The sequence below is a fragment of the Jaculus jaculus genome, chromosome 7 (assembly GCF_020740685.1).
Source record: "Jaculus jaculus isolate mJacJac1 chromosome 7, mJacJac1.mat.Y.cur, whole genome shotgun sequence".
Classification (NCBI taxonomy): Eukaryota; Metazoa; Chordata; class Mammalia; order Rodentia; family Dipodidae; genus Jaculus; species Jaculus jaculus.
In genome coordinates, this window is record NC_059108.1 from 71,100,626 (window position 1) to 71,117,798 (window position 17,173).

The 17,173-nt window shown below is 48.1% G+C and overlaps 3 protein-coding genes across 6 annotated transcripts; 2 read left to right on the plus strand and 1 right to left on the minus strand.

The window, feature by feature from the left end:
• The first annotated feature begins 2,709 nt into the window (after positions 1–2,709).
• Fitm1 (fat storage inducing transmembrane protein 1) lies at positions 2,710–3,992 on the plus strand. The gene is made up of 2 exons (XM_004661818.2): positions 2,710–2,975; positions 3,380–3,992. The coding sequence occupies exons 1-2, from the start codon at positions 2,710–2,712 to the stop codon at positions 3,990–3,992; spliced, it is 879 nt and encodes a 292-aa protein (XP_004661875.1).
• Positions 3,993–8,137: 4,145 nt separating this feature from the next.
• Psme1 (proteasome activator subunit 1) lies at positions 8,138–10,923 on the plus strand. The gene is made up of 11 exons (XM_004661820.3): positions 8,138–8,296; positions 8,941–8,973; positions 9,114–9,176; positions 9,295–9,405; positions 9,492–9,537; positions 9,661–9,758; positions 9,997–10,065; positions 10,153–10,220; positions 10,317–10,371; positions 10,445–10,531; positions 10,707–10,923. The coding sequence occupies exons 1-11, from the start codon at positions 8,258–8,260 to the stop codon at positions 10,785–10,787; spliced, it is 750 nt and encodes a 249-aa protein (XP_004661877.1). The 5' UTR covers positions 8,138–8,257; the 3' UTR covers positions 10,788–10,923.
• On the minus strand, positions 10,914–15,562 carry Emc9 (ER membrane protein complex subunit 9). Of its 4 annotated transcripts, none has more exons than XM_004661819.3 (5): positions 15,201–15,562; positions 15,019–15,095; positions 11,487–11,556; positions 11,305–11,399; positions 10,914–11,143 (listed from the first exon to the last, which is right to left on the minus strand). In XM_004661819.3, exons 1-5 carry the CDS (start codon positions 15,396–15,398, stop codon positions 10,963–10,965), a joined length of 621 nt encoding a protein of 206 aa, XP_004661876.1. In that variant the 5' UTR covers positions 15,399–15,562; the 3' UTR covers positions 10,914–10,962. The 4 variants fall into 4 exon arrangements, with proteins under 4 accessions (XP_004661876.1, XP_045011377.1, XP_045011376.1 ...); XM_045155442.1 differs by having other exon boundaries at positions 11,487–11,701; positions 15,201–15,340; XM_045155441.1 differs by having other exon boundaries at positions 11,487–11,725; positions 15,201–15,340.
• Positions 15,563–17,173: the final 1,611 nt, after the last annotated feature.

The window sequence follows — 17,173 nt, forward strand, 5'->3', positions numbered from 1 at the left end:
TGTGGGAGACCTGAATCAAACCACCACAAAGGCCAACATGGGAGGAAAGGCTTAGCAGTTAAAGGCATTTGCTTGCAAAGCCTGATGGCCCAGGTGCAACTTCCCAGTATTCATGTAAAGCCAGATGCACAAAGTGTGTATGCATCTGGAGTTCATTTCTCATGGCAGGAGTCTCTGGCACACCCATACTCATGCTGTCTTCCCCAAATAAATAAATAAATAAATGTTTTTAAAAATCTTCCTAGGGGGCTGGAGAGATGGCTTAGCAGTTAAGCGCTTGCCTCTGAAGTCTAAGGACCCCAGTTCGAGGCTCGATTCTCCAGGACCCACGTTAGCCAGATGCACAAGGGGGCGCACGTGTCGGGAGTTCGTTTGCAGTGGCTGGAAGCCCTGGCGTGCCCATTCTCTATCTCTCTCTGCCTCTCTCTCTCTCACTCTCAAGTAAATAAATAAAAATGAACAAAAAAATTTTTAAAAAAATCTTCCTAGGAGGCTGGAGAGATGGCTTAGTGGTTAAGACATTTCCTCCCTATCAAGCCTAAGGACCCTGGTTCAATTCCCCATGACCCGCATAAGCCAGATGCAAAAGGAGGTACATGCTTCTGGAGTTTGTCTGCAGTGGCTGGAGGCTCTGGCACACCCATTCTCTTTCTATCCCTCAAATTAAAAACAAAAAATGTTTTTTAGTCTTTCTAGAGCTGGAGAGAGAGCTTAACAGGTAAGGCACTTGCCTGCAAAGCCTAACGACCTGGGTTTGATTCCCCAGTACCCACATAAAGCCAGATACAGTGTCGCATGCATCTGGAGTTCATTTGCAGTGGCTGGAGGCCCTGGCACACCCATTCTCTCCCCCTCTCTCCTCCTTCCCCCTTTCTCTCCTTGCACGTAAAACTATTTTTTTAGGATTTATTTTTACTGATTTACTAGAAACAGAGAAAGAGGAAGAATGTTGTGGCAGGGCCTCTAGCCACTGCAAACGAATTTCAGATGCATGTGCCACCATGTGCATCTGGCTTATGTGGGACCTGGAGAATCAAACCTGGGTCCTTAGTCTTTGCAGACATGAGCCTTAACTGCTAAGCCATCTCTCCAGCCCAAAAGTATTTTTTTAATGTTCTCAGTTTGAATAGTGTGAAGCTGACATGCTGTATCTCCTTTCCCACCTGCCTTTTCAGTCCCGTTGTGCCACTTGCCCTCTAAGGTGCCACCCAGCTTATCCAGAACCTGTATTCTTTCCAGAGGCCAAATTAAGAGAAAACTTAGCCAGACATGGTGGTGCACACCTTGAATCCCAGCACTCACGAGGCAGAGGTATGAGGATCTCTGTGAGTTCAAGACCACCCTGAGGCTACATAGTGAATTCCAGGTCAGCCTGGGCTAGAATGAGACCCTATCTTGAAAAACAAAAATAAATAAGCCAACCAAACAAAAAACAGTTAATAAGTAATGGATGCTCTCCACCCTCCTGCTCCATCTCCAGTGGTCAGACTGGGAGGTCAGGGTCTGTGTCAGTCAAAGTTGTTATACATGACAAACGGCACGTTTTTGTTGCCCTGGGATTTTCTTCACCCCTGTCGCCTGAGAGTAAACTTGATTTCTGGGATTCTCAGGGTCCCATCTGGATGACCATCATCTTACATAAGATGCCTTGCCCAGAACACTTGAGTTTTACCTTTGGTTCTTATCAGTGCAAACATAAATAATGGCCCACTATCTATAAATACTTTGTGCATGCACTGCACAGCCATCCTGGGCCAAACTAGACCCCTGCATCTAGACAGGAGCTGGAGCTTTCCTGAGCTACTCAGGTTACTTTGCACTGATGTGGATTTCCCATCTGATACACCTCCTATGATCCCAGGTAGACAAGGTGCTGTGCACACTCGCAGTGCTGCTTGGAGCTCCAGGAGAAGGGCCTATAATTGGGATAAGATAGACATGTTTGATTTAATGAGTTGTAAAGGTTTGGTTGGCTATGACCCAGATTTCCCTGTGGAACAGAAGCATGGTAAAGTTGAGGTGGGTGGAAAGGAGCTTTGGCTGATCAAACTGAGATAGACTGTGGACAAGAATAACCTGAACAGTAGGCCTGGGTCTAAAACAAACTAGAATGTGACTGGGAGCCGGGCGTGGAGGCGCACACCTTTAATCCCAGCACTCGGGAGGCAGAGGTAGGAGGATCGCCATGAGTTCAAGGCCACCCTGAGACTACATAGTGAATTCCAGTCAGCCTGGGCTAGAGTGACACCCTACCTCAAAATAAAAAAGTAGAATGTGACTGGAGCTAAGAACATAGGGGCTAACAAGACAGGATACAGAGCTGACTGTGCTTTAATCCCAGAATTTGGGAGGCAGAGGTAGGAGGATCGCCATGAGGTTCAAGGCCACCCTGAGACTACATAGTGAATTCCAGATCAGCCTCTGCTAGAGTGAGACCCTACCTCCGAAAACCAAAAAAAAAAAAAAAAAAAGGATATAGGCTGTGTCAGGACACATTTCCACACCCCAGAGGCCAGGACCATGCTGGCGTTTCAACCCTCCTCTCTGGCCCCTTGCTGCCCCCCACCTCTCTCCCCCGCCCGCCAGCTGCCAACAGGGCTCTGCCTTGTGTCTTCCACACCTGTCACTGCCTGTCCTTGTCTGGGAGGGGGGACCAGCCCCTCCTCAGCAGCCCAGCAGAACAGGCAGTTAGTGGGGAGGGGAGGGAACATGGAAAGGGGGCTGGTGGCGGGGGCAGGGCCAGGGGCCTGGACCCGAGTCCGCGGACTGCTAGGCTGCCTGGTGAAGGTGCTGCTCTGGGTGGCCTCAGCCTTGTTGTACTTTGGAAGTGAACAGGCAGCACGCCTCTTGGGCAGCCCCTGCTTAAGACGCCTCTACCATGCCTGGTTAGCAGCTGTGGTCATCTTTGGGCCCCTTCTGCAGTTTCATGTCAACTCTCGGACCATCTTCGCTAGCCATGGCAACTTCTTCAACATGTGAGTCCGTTTAAGACCATAAGAGCTGACTCCCTGCGCGCTGGGATTCCAGTTTTCTTCAGGCTTGTGTTCTGCCAGTCTGAATACTAAAAATAGGCTAGGAGGTTGAGAAGGTCAAGGGGAGGGGGAAGGGAGCTGAACCTGGGGTACAGGGGAAAGTAGGGAGAAGGCCTGAAGAGGAAATGTGGACCCTAGAGTGTCCAATGATCCTCTACAAAAATGTCAAGATTGAAATGGTTGGAGGTTCTATAGGGCATGGAAAGAGAACTAGAGATAATGGATGGAACTGGGAACAGAACAGAACAGTGCTGGGAACACAAACGGGGGGGAGGGGGAGAGGGGGAAGATAAGGCTGGGGAGATGGGTCTGGGAATCTCACCATCTTTCCCTCTTCCTCCCCACAGAAAATTTGTGAATTCAGCATGGGGCTGGACATGCACCTTCCTGGGAGGCTTTGTGTTGCTGGTGGTGTTCCTGGCTACACGGCGTGTGGCAGTGACAGCCAGGCACCTGAGTCGGCTGGTGGTGGGGGCAGCTGTGTGGCGTGGTGCTGGCAGAGCCTTCTTGCTCATTGAGGACCTGACTGGTTCCTGCTTTGAGCCCCTGCCCCAGGGCCTGCTGCTTCATGAGCTGCCAGACAGGCGCAGCTGCCTGGCAGCTGGCCATCAGTGGCGGGGCTATACTGTCTCCTCCCACACCTTCCTGCTCACCTTTTGCTGTCTGCTCATGGCTGAGGAAGCTGCAGTGTTTGCCAAGTACTTGGCCCATGGGCTACCAGCTGGAACACCCCTACGCCTTGTCTTCCTACTCAATGTGCTGCTGCTGGGCCTCTGGAACTTCTTGCTTCTCTGTACTGTCATCTATTTCCATCAGTATACTCACAAGGTGGTGGGGGCTGCAGTGGGCACCTTTGCTTGGTACCTTACCTATGGCAGCTGGTATCATCAGCCCTGGTCTCCAGGAAGCCCAGGCCACGGGCTCTTCCCTCGCCCACGCTCCAGCCGCAAGCATAACTGAAAGAAATAAAAGCATAGTGGGCCTGGATCTGGCTCCTCTCATTATTTGGGGACCTGAAAAGGGAGGGAAGGGTAAGAACAGGGTTCTGATAGACACTGAGGTTTATCCACTATTTCTTGCTGTTATCAACTTTGAATGTTTTTTTTTTCTGTACGTGACTTCCTTGCCCCCTTTCGATCACGTGACCTGCAGACTTCTAACTGACTTGGGCTGTGGTATCAAGGAATGGAAGCAGATGATTGTCCTTCTTTTTTTCTTTTTTTGGTTTTTCGAGGTAAGGTCTCACTCAAGCTGAGGCTGACCTGGAATTCACTATGGAGTCTCAGGGTGGCCTCAAATTCACAGCAATCCTCCTATCTCTGCCTCCCGAGTGCTGGGATTAAAGGCATGTACCACCACGCCCAGCAAATGATTGCCCTTCTTTGTGGGCACCATCCTCCCTGAGCAGGTGCTCCATCTCCAGCCAGGGGGCCTGCCTTTCTGGGTGTTTCATGAAATGATTCTACCTTTGCCTTCGTGTTGAAAAAGGACTCCATGTACTTGATCATTTAACAAGTGTTTAGTGAGCCAAGTATAGTTCTGTGCCATGTAAATAAGTCAAGGTCTCTACTGAGACACAGAGGTTACAGTAATTTGTTCACAATTCATAGAGAAGTCAGTATTACAAACCTGGGTTATAAGTGTGCATTGTCTATGTTCTAAACCAGGGATTAGAAAATGAATGTCCCTTTGTAGCAAGTTTTTAAATTTTATTAGCGAGAGAAAGCTGGACATGGTGGCTCATGCTTTTAATCCCAGCACTTGGAAGGCAGAGGTATAAGGATCACCGTGAGTTCAAGGCCACCCTGAGACTACATAGTGAATTCCAGGTCAGCCTGGACTAGAGAAAAGACACTGCCTCAAAAAAAGAAAAAAAATTAAGTTAGAGAAAGAGAATGGGTGTGCCAGGGCATCTAGCCACTGCAAACAAACTATAGATGCATGTGCCACCATGTGCATCTGGCTTATTTGGGTTCTGGGGAGTCAAGCCTGGGTCCTTAGGCTTTGCAGGCAAGTGCCTTAACCGTTAAGCCATCTCTCCTGCCCTGTAGCCAGTTTTTGTGTGGCATGTCCTCAGGCTTCTACATGAATGCACACACACATGCACATGAACATGTACTTACACACACATAAAAAAAAAAATGAAAAGAAAAGCCAGCCATGGTGGCTCACGCCTTTAATCCCAGCACTTGGGAGGCAGAGGTAGGAGGATCACCATGAGTTCAAGGCCACCCTGAGACTACATAATGAATTTCAGGTCAGCCTGAGCTAGAGTGAGACCCTACCTCAATAAAACAAAAAATGTAATGGCCAGTTCTGTCTATAAATGATGTTTAGGAAAAAGCACTTTTCACTGTTTTAAACGGTCAAACACTGACTTGTAAGAGACAATATTAACCTAAGCAGTCACTTTACAAGTCATGTTGAGACTTGGGTTGAGGTGTTATATTCTGAGCACATGTTATATTCATGAAAAACAAAAATATGGGAGAACCTTCTAAAAGAACCAGTATTTTAACTTTATAATGTTGGGGACTTCAAAGTAGCAACAAAGGATGCTGAAAATGTGTTACTTTTACTTTGGTCAAAATTTTTATGATCCAATTTCTTAAATTTTGTATTTTCGGTCTTGGAATTAGGAATGTCTGTATGGATATATACATAATTAAAAGTGTAATTCTGAAATATTCAATAACTAAATTTGTTTTCTGGAAAACATCTAGTTTATTGTATCCAATTTACATATTACATTAATCTGGTAAATGTCCTAAAAACAGTGTTTAAGCTATTTTAGCTTTTTTCCCTCTCCCTCAGGACATAAAAAAAGTGATCTTATATTAACCGTATATAGCCTCCTGTGAATTTTGCCTTATTAAACATTGTTGCCTTATTTTATTAAATTGTTTTATTGGTGCCGGGCATGGTGGGGCACGCCTTTAATCCCAGCACTCGGGAGGCAGAAGTAGGAGGATCGCCGAGAGTTCGAAGCCACCGTGAGACTACATAGTGAATTCCAGGTCAGCCTGAGCTAGAGTGACACCCTACCTTAGAAAACCAAAAAAAAAAAAAAAAAAAATTGTTTTATTGGAATCCAATTCTGTATTTTGAAAAGTAGCATTTTATTTCTAAGCAAGCATTTACTTTTTTAAAAAGTCTAAAATCTTTACAATGCCTGTAATTGTTATATCATTGTTTATCTGTTGAATTTATATAATATACAAATCTATAAATTAAAAAAAAAAATTGGGCTGGAGAGATGGCTTAGCCATTAAGCGCTTGCCTGTGAGGCCTAAGGACCCCAGTTCGAGGCTCGATTCCCCAGGACCCACATTAGACAGATGCACAAGGGGGCACATGCGTCTGGAGTTTGTTTGCAGTGGCTGGAGGCCCTCTCTCTCTATCTGCCTCTTTCTCTCCGTCTGTCACTCTCAAATAAATAAATAAAATTAAAAAAAAATAGGGCTGGTGAGATGGCTTAACGATTAAGTGCTTGCCTGTGAAGCCTAAGGACCCCGGTTCGATTCCCCAGGACCCACGTTAACCAGATGCACAAGGGGGCTCACACATCTGGAGTTTGTTTGAGTGGCTGGAGGCCCTGGCGCGCCCATTCTCTCTCTGTCTATCTGCCTCTTTCTCTCTGTCACTTTCGAATAAATAAATAAAAATAATTAAAAAAAAAAACAAAAATTAATAAAAATAAAAGAATATTTCTTGGCATGTGAAAATTGCATGATATTCAAATTCTAGTGTCCCTAAATTAAATTTTACTGGAGATTAGTCATATTAATTCATTCTCATGAGCTGCTTTCCATGGCAGAACTGAGTAGTTGCTACTGGTACTGTAAGGCCCACACAGCCTAAATAGTTACTATCTGATCCCTTACAGAAAAAGTCTGGGTAGGCATGGTGGTGCATGCCTTTCATCCCAGCACTTGGGAGGCTGAAATAGGAGGATCATTTTGAGTTCAAGACCAGTCTGAGACTACATAGTGAATTCTAGGTCAGTCTGGACTACAGCAAGACCCTACCTAGAAAAAGAAAAAAGAAAAAAGTATGCCTATCCCTTATGAAGGAGAGTGGAGTTTAAAAGGGGGAAGTGGGGGAGGGAGGGCATTATCATAGGATACTGTTTACAATCATGAAAGTTGTTAATAAAAAATAAATTAAAAAAAAATAGTATGCCCACCCCTGACTTAAACCACTACATTATCCTGTCTCTAAAAATGAATTGGAGGTGGCTGGAGAGATGGCTCAGCAGTGAGGATGTTTGCCTGCAAAGCCTAAGGAGCCATGTTCGATTCCCCAATACCCAGGTAAAGCCAGATGCAGAGTGGCACAAACATCTGGAGTTCATTTGTAGTGGCTGGAGGCCCTGATGCGCCTGTTTTCTCCCTCTCTCTCTCTCAAATATATAATTTTTTTTTTTAAAGAAAGATTTCTTGGCTGGGCGTCCCAGCACTGGGGAGGCAGAGATGGTAGGATCACCATGAGTCGAAGCCAGCCTGAGACTACAGAGTGAATTATAGGTCATCCTGAGCTATAGGGAGATCCTACCTCGAAAACAATAACAAAACCAGAACGATTTCTGAAAGGCAAAGTCCTTGGGGCAGGATTGAACACAACCTGCAATTATTGACAGCAAACTCTGAAGGAAAGCTCTTTAGATTTCATCCTAGAGCCTTGTACCCATTATTCTGGGAGAGTGGGTTATTGCAGAATGGAATCTGCAGCAATGGCTCTGGGGAGAGCTGACCGAGTCTTGCATAAGGGATAGTGTCTTTTGCCAGAGTCTGGGTGTCCTTGATTCGGGGGCCAGGGGATGCCCGTGGAGTCAGGGGCCACACTGGTAAGAACAGAGCTAAGTCTTTTTCCAAATCAGGAAAGATGGAAAATCTCCAAGTAAGGCTTATCCCAGTCTGAGCAGGGAAGGAGAGCAGGTGGTGAGGGCAGAGAAATGGGAGGGGCGGAGGCAGAGGCTGTCGGTCCAGAGGCGGGAGAACAGCGGAGGGGCGGGCGCGCCGGGCGGAGACTGCTCTCCAGCGCGGGCGAGGCCCGGCCTGGGCCCGCTTCCCCGGCAGCCCGCCCTCGTCTCGGTGGGCTGGCCCCGCCCCCTCCGGTCCCTCCGCTCCCCTGGAAGGCGGTGCGGGTTTGCAGCTCTGCTTTCGCTTTCCCTTCCTGGTGCCCACTCCAGGCACCTCGTGCTGCGGTAGGCCCCCGCCCCGGTCATGGCTACATTCAGGGTCCAGCCTGAAGCCCAAGCCAAGGTGAGAGTTGTGCGCTCAAGGAGGTGCCCGGTAGGGAGGCGTGGCCTAAAGAGGATGAAGGCTCTCCTTCCCGGTCCTCCAGCTTCAGCGGGGTACCCACGTCGGGTTCAGTCAGCAGAGCACGCCTATGGGCCACAGCAATTGAACCCCCGGGAGATGGTGAGGCGGCTGTGGTTCGGTGGGTTGAGGTGAAGCGGAAAGCTGGCGTGAAGTCTGCTGGCCTGTTGCCCTGGCCACACGCAGACTGGGTGCGGGGCCTGCCTCCGCCGCCTTCAGATCTCAGGAAACCCACGGAGGTTGTGGGGGCTCACTCCACAGGGTGCTGTATCCCTATCCATTCTCAGAAGGCTCCATATCCTGGCACAGCCCAGGCATCCTCAGGCATGTTCTCACAGGAACACTCACCACTGACTACCAGAAATGTTCTCATCCCCCAAATCTGCCCAGAACCTCTTGGGGATCCACTCCACCCTCCCCAGATCCAGGTCTGCAACGAACTACTCCACCACCCCAGGACCTATCTTACCCTCTTCAGGTGTGGCCTTACATCCACTCCACCCTTCCCTAGGTTGAGCCCTACAGAACCCCCTAAGGAAACTGGCCTTAAAGCCAGGTTTCTGAGGGGGGTTGCCTGTTCCCCACAGGTGGATGTGTTTCGTGAAGACCTGTGTAGCAAGGTAAGATCTGTCTCATCAGCACCCCTACCTCTAACGACTACTGCTCAGCCCTCCCTTGCTGGGCAGTGTGAGCCCTGTTGACTCTCTGCCAAGTAAGAGCATTTGATTCTGATCTTATCCTGTTCCACCACCTTACACAGACAGAGAACCTTCTCAGGAGCTATTTCCCCAAGAAGATTTCTGAGTTGGATGCATTCTTAAAGGTACTGGGGCCCCTGAAACGAACTGAAGTAGGGGCCAAGAGGACCGTCTAAGGGGAGGTAGCTAATATGAGGTGAAAGGGACACCCTCATCTCCAGCCCTCCTCCGACTATACACCAGGAGCCAGCTCTCAGTGAAGCCAACTTGAGCAATCTAAAGGCCCCATTGGACATCCCAGTGCCTGACCCAGTCAAGGAGAAAGAGAAAGAGGAACGGAAGAAACAGCAGGAGGCAAGCCAGGAGACCTGGGAGATGTGGCCTAACCCTAAGGAAATCAGCCTGAGTTTGGTCTCCCATGAGCTCCTCTCTCCCTACAGAAGGAAGACAAGAATGAAAAGAAGAAAGGGGAAGATGAAGACAAAGGTACTTGGAACTCCTGTGGTGAGAAGAGACTTGGACCCCCACTGTGGAACAGCTCCTTTTAGAGCCAACTCCACTCCCTTACCTCACAAACAGTCATTCATGGACCTATGGCCTGCTCTCTAGGTCCTCCCTGTGGCCCAGTGAACTGCAATGAGAAGATCGTAGCCCTCCTGCAGCGCCTAAAGCCCGAGATTAAAGATGTAACTGAGCAACTGAACTTGGTGAGTCCTCCCACTTCTATCCCCAGGCTCAGGTCAAATGCTTTGTTCTCTTGGTGTTTGCCAGCTAGGGCATGATCCATGCCAGGTCTTAGGAGAGGACACAGCAAGTAAAACCAGAAATCGGCTGGGGCTCAAGATGGGTTGGCATGCTCTCTAGTAAGAGCAGGGAAGAAAGGAAGAGGAACCTGGGAATTGGGGTTAGGGGTGAAAAGGCTTGATGCATTCCTTTTCCCCACAGGTCACTACCTGGTTGCAGCTACAGATACCTCGGATTGAAGATGGGAATAATTTTGGAGTGGCTGTACAGGTAAGAACACTGCCTCTTCCACACACCCAACCCTTCCATATAGCCCATGTTTCCTTCCAACCCTCACTTGGGCCTTTCTTTCCCCAGGAAAAGGTGTTTGAGCTGATGACCAGCCTTCATACCAAGCTGGAAGGCTTTCATGCTCAGATATCTAAGTGAGTGGCCACTGAATGCCTATGCATATTGTCTTTGAGACAGACTAGGGCTCCCTCCTTTTTCTACTCCATACATATTACTTTCACTTCCCACAGGTACTTCTTGGAGCGGGGTGATGCAGTGGCCAAAGCAACCAAGCAACCCCATGTGGTAGGTGAGGCCCAGGTCAGGGTGCACTGGGGAAGACATAGTTCAAGTCAGGCCTGACCCTGAGTTTCCACAGGGTGATTATCGGCAGCTGGTGCATGAGCTGGATGAGGCAGAGTACCGGGACATCCGGCTGATGGTCATGGAGATCCGCAATGCTTATGTGAGGAAGCAAGGGCAGGGGTGGGCAGGAATGCTTTTTGCAGGCCGTCCACATTCTGACTGACCCTGCAGTCTGGGGGTGGAAGATGACAGAGATCAGCCTTTCCAAAGGTAGAAATGGAACACAGAACCACTGGGGGCCTGGGGCTAACCTCTACTCCTCTGTGGTCCTGTAGGCTGTGTTATATGACATCATCCTGAAGAACTTTGAGAAGCTCAAGAAGCCCCGGGGAGAAACAAAAGGAATGATTTATTGAGAGCCTCATCACTCTTCTGTGATGAGTATGGCAGAGGACTTCCTGCTTTTTACCAGGACTCCAGACTTTCCCCTGTGTTCCTCCTTGTGAGGTTCCTCCCAAACAACAATAAATATGGTCATATCATTGCCCACCAGCCCATCTCTTTATTGGATTTGACCCTCCTGCTCCTGTCTCAGGCATTTCCATTGGTGGGACCAACCCAGTGGGTGATTTGAGTATTGAGCTGCTGGTTGGTCCAATCCTGCCGGATGTCATCAAGGTGGCAGTCAAAGTCCACAAGGTGCTGATGGGCCCTGCCCTCCAACAGTACTCCCACCATCTGCCGAGACTCTTCCCAGTCTCTCCACATTACTCTGAGGAAAAACAGAACAAAAGAGAAGTCAGTGTGTAGTGGGACTAGACACAGACTTAACAAAGACTGTATCAAGAGACGAACCCTTGGGGCAGGGCCAAGGACAAAGGAGGTCAGGAGCCTTTGGCTCCTAGGGAGAGATAGAAGCAGGAGGGCACTCACAAGTTCTTGTCCTTAGGCACCCAATGGAGACCTTGGTTTTCCAGAACGATGACTGGAGGCACACGAGGCTGAGGCACCAGTTTCTTATTATCCAACTGGGTGGGGAAAAGGGCAGATGGGAATTTTGATAATCTCTCTCCTTACTTTCTTTCCACCTCCCCATCCTGAAGCCCCAGCCTCACCATAATAAGTACTGCATCAGGGAAGAATTCCGAAATTCGCCCAGCAATTTTCAAGGCCAGAGGTCCAGGGCTGTGTAGAGGGAAGATCAGAGGAGTGAGGAGCCACCTGTGGGCAGACCTAGTCCATTTGAAGTCGGCCTCCCAGGTCTCATAGATGTGGGCACAGTTGTAGCCTTTCCCTGTGGCTGGCCTGAGGCCTGCTTGCTGCTTGAAAGCTGTGGGAAATAGGAGCTCAGATACTGCTGGTGAGAGTAGAAATCAAAGGTGGGCATTTTGGAAGGTAATTTGGCTTAACTATCCATATTAAAATCAAGAAATTGCATTTATACTCGGGAGGCAGAGGTAGGAGGATCGCTTTGAATTCAAGGCCACCCTGAAACTACATAGTGAATTCCAGGTCAACCTGCGCTACAGTGAGACTCTACCCTGAAAACCATAAAAAAAATTGCATTTGTACAGAATTATTGGGCTGGGTGTAGTGGCACACACCTTTAATCCCAGCACTCCAGAGGCAGAGGTAGGAGGATCACCATGACTTTGAGGCGTCCCTAAGAATACATAGTGAATTCCAGGTCAGCCTGAGCTAGAGTGAGTGAGATGGCTGAGCAGTAAGGTACTTGCCTACAAAGCCAAAGGACCCAGGTTCAATTCCCTGGACCCACATAAGCCACATATACAATGTAGCACATGCATCTGGAGTTTGTTTGTAGCTAGAGGCCTTGGTGCACCCATTCTCTATCTGTCTATTTATCTACGTACCTACCTCTCTCTTTCTCTCTTGAATAAACAGAAATAAAAATTTTTTAAAAAAAAAGAATTACTGGAGCCATAAGGCTGGGCACATGCAAGCCTTTAATCCTAGCACTCGGAGGCAGAGTTAGGAGGATCATGGTGAGTTCCAGGCCACCCTGCGACTACATAGTGAATTCCAGATCAGCCTGGGCTAGAGGGAGACCCTACCTGAAAAACCAAAGAAAGAAAGAAAATTCCATGATGGAATGCATTACTTATTAGTGTGCCCCCCCACACACAAATAAAAAATTTAAATTGTATCTTATCCTCACAGCTGTATAGTATGACTATGGTTATATCATTACATCATAATTTATATTTGGGCTGGAGAGATGGCTCAGCAATTAAAGGTGCTTGCTTGGAAAGCCTGACAGTCTGGGTTCAATTCCTCAGTACTGATGTAAAGCCAGATGCACTAAACAGTGCATGTGTCTGGAGTCCATTTGCAATGACAGGAAGCTCTGGCATGCCCATATTCACTCTTCTGTCTTTCTCTTTCTCTCTCAAATAAATTATTTTAATTTTTTTTATTATTTTCAAGTAGAGACAGAGAATGGGCATACCAGGGCCCCTCCTTGCTGCAAATGAACTACAAATTCTTGAGCCACTTTGTGCCTGTGGCTTTATGTGAATAGTGGGCAATCAAACCTGGGCCAAATTGGGGCAGGTAGGCTTTGCAAACAAGTACGTTTAACCATGCAGCCATTTCATTTATTTTTGAGCAGAGAGAATTTGAGCATACCAGGGCCTCCCACCACTGCAAACCTGATGTATGTGCCACATTGTGCATCTGGCTTTACATAGATAATGGGGAACTGAACCCACTGGTAGACATTACAAGAAAGCGCCTTTAACTGCTGAGCCATCTCCTCAGCCCTATCATTATTTAATGCCTTAAACATTAGGTCTTACACAGCTTATTTTATTTATTTTCATATGTGTGGGGGGCATGGCAGGAGCTCTTGTCTCTGAAAAGAATGCCAAATACATGTACCACTTTTTGCATCTGGCTTTATGTTGGTGGCTGGGGAATTGAATCCAGGCAGGTAGACTTTGCAAGCAAGCACCTTTATGAACTGAGCTATCTCCCCAGCTTCCAGGAATAAGGTAAATCTTGATGTGGAGATGAGAAGATGTCAAATCTATTAAGTGTGTGTGTGTGGGGGGGTGCAAATTATAAAATAGACCTGACTTGATCCGTATCAAAATAGAAGTACTTGCTTAAATACATATGTATTTAGGCCATTGCCAAGGCCCTTGGTTTCCCACCAGGAATAGATGGTAAGACCCTATTGCTGAAGACTCCACATACTTGGGCTGCAAGGCCACTGAGAAATCCTGCTGGAACTGAGCTGATAACCTCCTGCATGTAGACCAGCTGACAGAAAGCTGGAAGAAGCCATTCTACATGCCATTCAATGGGAGAAAGAGATACCACCAGTGAAGATACTCAACAGTGGACATTGCAAGCCTTATAATGGCCAGCCAGGCCAAATGAACCAATGGGTGCAATAGTGGCATATCTGTCATGGTGGAAACCAACTGCCCTCCAACTGGACTGGAGGCCCGCTCCATGGGGGGAAACACATCCCTGATACTGAAAACTTAAAACAGGGGTAGTCATGAGCCCTAGGGGTGTAACATCTGCTGATGGCTGGAAAAATGTATATACTATGCTTATCAAACTGCCCAGTAAACATTTCTCTCAATATTTATACCCTTATATTAACGCTACTCTCACTTTGGGAAGAGAATCTTCTCTTTTCAGATGGCAGTGACCTTGGGATGACTCAGAAGGTATCATAGTCCTGTAAAGAAATGACTGGAGTACTTAGTAACATCTCGATCACACCTTCCAAGGCTCAGGGTCTAATGTGGAAGAGGTGGCAGAAAGAATGTAAGAGCCAAAGGAAAGGTAGGACTCCTTACAACGTGCTCCCTCCAGACATAAAATGGCCTGGATATCCATGACCTCACTGTGCCTGACACTACCTACACAAGATCATCATAAGAGGAGGAAAAGATCATGACATCAAAATAAAAGAGAGACTGATTGAGATGGGGAGGGGATATGATGGAGAATGGAATCTCAAAGGGGAAAGTGAGGAGAGGGAGGGTATTACCATGGGATTTTTTTTATAATCATGGAAAATATTAATAAAATTTGAGGGAAAACAAAAAAACAAAAAAAAAAGTACACTGGAGAGATGGCTTAGCAGTTAAGGTGCTTGCACGAAAAGCCAAAGGACCTAGGTTTGATTCCCCAGTAGCCACGTAAAGCCAGATGTACAAGGTGGCCCATGCATCAGGAGTTCATTTGCAGTGGCTAGACGTCCTGGATTGTCCATTCTCACTCTATCTGCCTCTCTCTCTCAAAAAAAAATTTTTTTTTTCAAAATCAAAAAAATAAAAAAATACACATGTATAAAGTGGCAAGGGGTTTTTGACTTGCTGGCTAGGCTCCCTCTTGGTTCTTTCTGCACTTGTGGAGGATGGTGCCCCTCAGTTAGAAAGCCTGAAGCCTGTTATTGTCGAAATACTGCTGTCTCCCCCACCCTCAACGCAGATCCTCCCAGGCAGGGCTCTGACTTAATCATCCTTCATATCTCTCAGTGCTGCCTATGTACAAACTACTTCTAAGCATTTGATAAAGAAAAGATGGAAGGAATAACTTTGATTCATTCGTACTCCACCCACACCCGCCGTAATTCCGTCTTCTGCCTCTGGCCACCCAACTCACCTCTGGTCGTCCAAAGCTGCATTGGCATGATAGTACCCAGCTACCACCAGACCGGCCCGTGCGCCCCACACATCCACCTGTCGTGGGAAAGGGTCCATCAGTAACTAAATCGTGCTACTGACTTCGTGGGTGCGCAGTGTTGCCAAGGGGCTGAGGATAGATTTGGGGCGGAGGGGGGGCACCTGGTGGAGCGCGACCTCCAGCATGACGGACAAGGCCAGGTGGTTGTGGAAGAGGGGCACACAGTCGGTGAGGTACAGGCATTCCCCCGAGCGCGGCGCGGGGGCCAGCAACAAGCCGTTGACCGCAGCGTGCGGGTACCGGGCGGCGTGCAGGCACATCTTCCCGTAGGCCCGCGCCGAGATCTCCACCTCCCCCATGGCGAGCGAAGCCTGCGGGGGATGCCACTAGCCTGATCCTGAACCCTGAGCCTCCACTTTGATTCCGGACGACTCTGCCTCTGCCTCTGCCCCTGCGGTTGGGGTACCTCGCTCAGGACCGCCCTAGGGTGGCCCGGGAGTAGGTCCAAATGCATCCTGGGATAACTAGCTCCGCCTCCGTCGGCCCCTAGCGGTCTGGCGTGTGGGCGGCGGCGCCTTGTAACACCAGGAACTTCGCCCCCGGTGGAGCTCTTTGATAGAACTAGAGGTGGTCTTTTTGTTTGTGTGTTTGATTTTTCGGTTTTGCGAGGTAGGGTCTCGCTCTAGCCCAGGCTAACCGGAACTCACCATGAAGTCTCTGGGTGACCTCGAATTTATGGCGATTCTCCTCCCAAGTGCTGGGATTAAACAGGTGCGCCACCATGCCCAGCAAGATTATTTTATACAATTAAAACCAAATTTGGGGAGCTGGAGAGATGGCTTAGCGGTTAAGGCATTTGCCAGCAAAGCCAAAGGACTCAGGTTTGATTCCCCAATACCCACGTAGAGCCAGATGCACAGGGTGGTGCATGCATTTGAGTTCTTTTGCAGTGGCTAGAGACCCTGGTGTGCCCATTCTTACCCACTCTCTCAGGTGCCTCATTCTCTCAAATAAAATATTTGCCAGGCTTGGTAGCGCAGGCCTTTGGTCCCAGCACTTGGGAGACAGAGGTAGAGAACTGATGTGAGCTTAAGGACAGCCTGAGACTACATAGTGAATTCCAGGTCAGCCTGAGCTAGAGTAAGACCCTACCTAAAAAAAAAAAAAAAAAAAGGAAAGAAAGAGAGGGAGGGAGGGAGGGAGGGAGGGGCCTGGAGAGATGGCTTGCCTGTGAAGCCTAGGGACCCCGGTTCGAGGCTCCATTCTCCAGGACCCACGTTAGCCAGATGCACAAGGTGGCGCACACATCTGGAGTTCGTTTGCAGTGGCTGGAGGCCCTGGCGCGCCTATTCTCTCTCTCCCTCTCAAATAAATAAATAAATAGCCTGGCATGGTGGCCACACCTCTAATCCCAGCACTTGGGAGGCAGAGGCAGGAGGATCCTTTTGAGTTCCAGGACAGTCTAGAACTACAAAAAGAGAAAGTGCCTTTGTTTGTTTGTTTGCTTTGTTTTTCGAGATAGGATTTCATTCTAGCCCAAGCTAACCTGGAATTCACTATGTAGTCTCAAGGTGGCCTCGAACTCATGGCAATTCTCTTACTACCTCTGCCTCCTGCGTGCTGGGTACCTTTAATCCCATCATCCCAGCACGCAAGAGGCAGAGGTGGGAGGCTCGCTGAGTTCAACACCTCAAAAAAATAGAAAAATCTGGAGCTGGAGAAATGGCTTAGCAGTTAAGGTGCTTACCTATGAAGCTTAAGGACCTAGGTTCAATTCCCCAGTACCCACATAAGCGAGATACACAAGGTGACACATGTCTGGAGTTCATTTGTCCTGGCTAGAGGCTCTGGCACACCCATCCTCTCTGCCTCTTTCAAATAAATTTAATTTTTTTTTATTTAAAAAGACTATATAACTGCAAAGGAAAGAAATTTGCACACACTCATTGACTAGGCTACCAACTTCTACTTTTTTGTTTGTTTTTGTTTTTCAAGGTAGGGTCTCACTCTAGCTCAGGCTGACTTGGAATTCACTATGTAGTCTCAGGGAGACCTTGAATTTATAGAGATCCTCCTACCTCTAGCTCCCAAGTGGTAGGATTAAAGGTGTATACCACCATGCCTGGCTTTTTTA

Excerpts from the sequence above, each read along its gene's own strand:
- Fitm1 (XM_004661818.2), top strand. The coding sequence starts at position 2,710 with ATGGAAAGGGGGCTGGTGGCGGGGGCAGGGCCAGGGGCCTGGACCCGA. Across the intron at positions 2,976-3,379 it reads CATGGCAACTTCTTCAACAT|AAAATTTGTGAATTCAGCAT; the intron begins GTGAGTCCGTTT and ends TCCTCCCCACAG.
- Psme1 (XM_004661820.3), top strand. The coding sequence starts at position 8,258 with ATGGCTACATTCAGGGTCCAGCCTGAAGCCCAAGCCAAG. Across the intron at positions 10,066-10,152 it reads ATTTTGGAGTGGCTGTACAG|GAAAAGGTGTTTGAGCTGAT; the intron begins GTAAGAACACTG and ends TTCTTTCCCCAG. Across the intron at positions 10,532-10,706 it reads TGGAGATCCGCAATGCTTAT|GCTGTGTTATATGACATCAT; the intron begins GTGAGGAAGCAA and ends GTGGTCCTGTAG.
- Emc9 (XM_004661819.3), bottom strand. The coding sequence starts at position 15,398 with ATGGGGGAGGTGGAGATCTCGGCGCGGGCCTACGGGAAGATGTGCCTG. Across the intron at positions 15,096-15,200 it reads TGGAGGTCGCGCTCCACCAG|GTGGATGTGTGGGGCGCACG; the intron begins GTGCCCCCCCTC and ends TTCCCACGACAG. Across the intron at positions 11,400-11,486 it reads CTGATGCAGTACTTATTATG|TTGGATAATAAGAAACTGGT; the intron begins GTGAGGCTGGGG and ends TTCCCCACCCAG.